This window comes from Tigriopus californicus, chromosome 4 (genome assembly GCF_007210705.1).
Source record: "Tigriopus californicus strain San Diego chromosome 4, Tcal_SD_v2.1, whole genome shotgun sequence".
Taxonomy (NCBI): domain Eukaryota; kingdom Metazoa; phylum Arthropoda; class Copepoda; order Harpacticoida; family Harpacticidae; genus Tigriopus; species Tigriopus californicus.
Window position 1 is genome coordinate 6,351,773 of NC_081443.1, and position 754 is coordinate 6,352,526.

The 754-nt window shown below is 58.6% G+C and overlaps 1 protein-coding gene across 1 annotated transcript in view; it reads left to right on the plus strand.

Moving 5' to 3' along the window:
• Window positions 1-129: 129 nt before the first annotated feature.
• The window catches only part of LOC131879581 (vacuolar protein sorting-associated protein 72 homolog), a gene marked incomplete at its 5' end in the record, with an annotated part of 6,131 nt that continues 5,506 nt past the window's right edge, over window positions 130-754 (plus strand). The window contains 1 exon segment of the mRNA XM_059225939.1: window positions 130-754. Coding sequence (XP_059081922.1) covers window positions 130-754 — 625 coding nt within the window.

Here is a 754-nt window from a genome sequence, read left to right on the forward strand (position 1 = left end):
AAATGTTACAGCCTTCGGGGAGAAAGGAAAACCGGAAAAAACCTCAGGCTGGCCGGGTTACCACGGTCTGGGCTTTGCCGTTAACTCGAACAGTACCAAGAGTGGCCTGAAAGGCATCCGGCGGGATGGAGGCTTTGATGAAGGACGACTTCTACTCGACGCAGTATGGCGGCTTCAACGAGGAGGCCGATGACGTGGACTTCCAGGCCCCGGCCCACTTGGTCAGGCACGCCGGTAGCCACGAAGTCATCGAGGACGACGACGAGGTCGATTCGGACTTCTCCATCGACGAGAACGATGAGCCCAAGTCGGACTTGGACGAAGAGGCCGAGACCAAAAAGGCCAAACGTGGCCAAGGCGTCCAAACCAAGGCCTACCGGGAACCCGTTAAACGGGTCGAAAAAGCGGCGGTGGTGGACCCGGCCGCCAAGAAGGCCCGTCAAGCCCAGCGCATTCAATCGCAAATCAAGCGGCAATGGCAGAAACAAATGGTGTTGACGGACTTTGGCCGCAAAGAAGCCCGGGCCTCCACCGTCTCGAAAACGGCCGAGACGCAGAACCGGCAAAAAGAGCGCGAGCATCGGGCGCGGAAACTCCTCCGGCAACGCATGCGCGCCCGTGAGAAGAAGAAGGCCAACGAACGCGAGCCCACGCAAGCCGAGTTGTTGGCTGAGGCCAAACTCACCGAACGCTTAAACATCGCCACCTTGAAAAAGTACGAGGAAATGGAACTGGAGGCCCGCAAGAAAGCCAC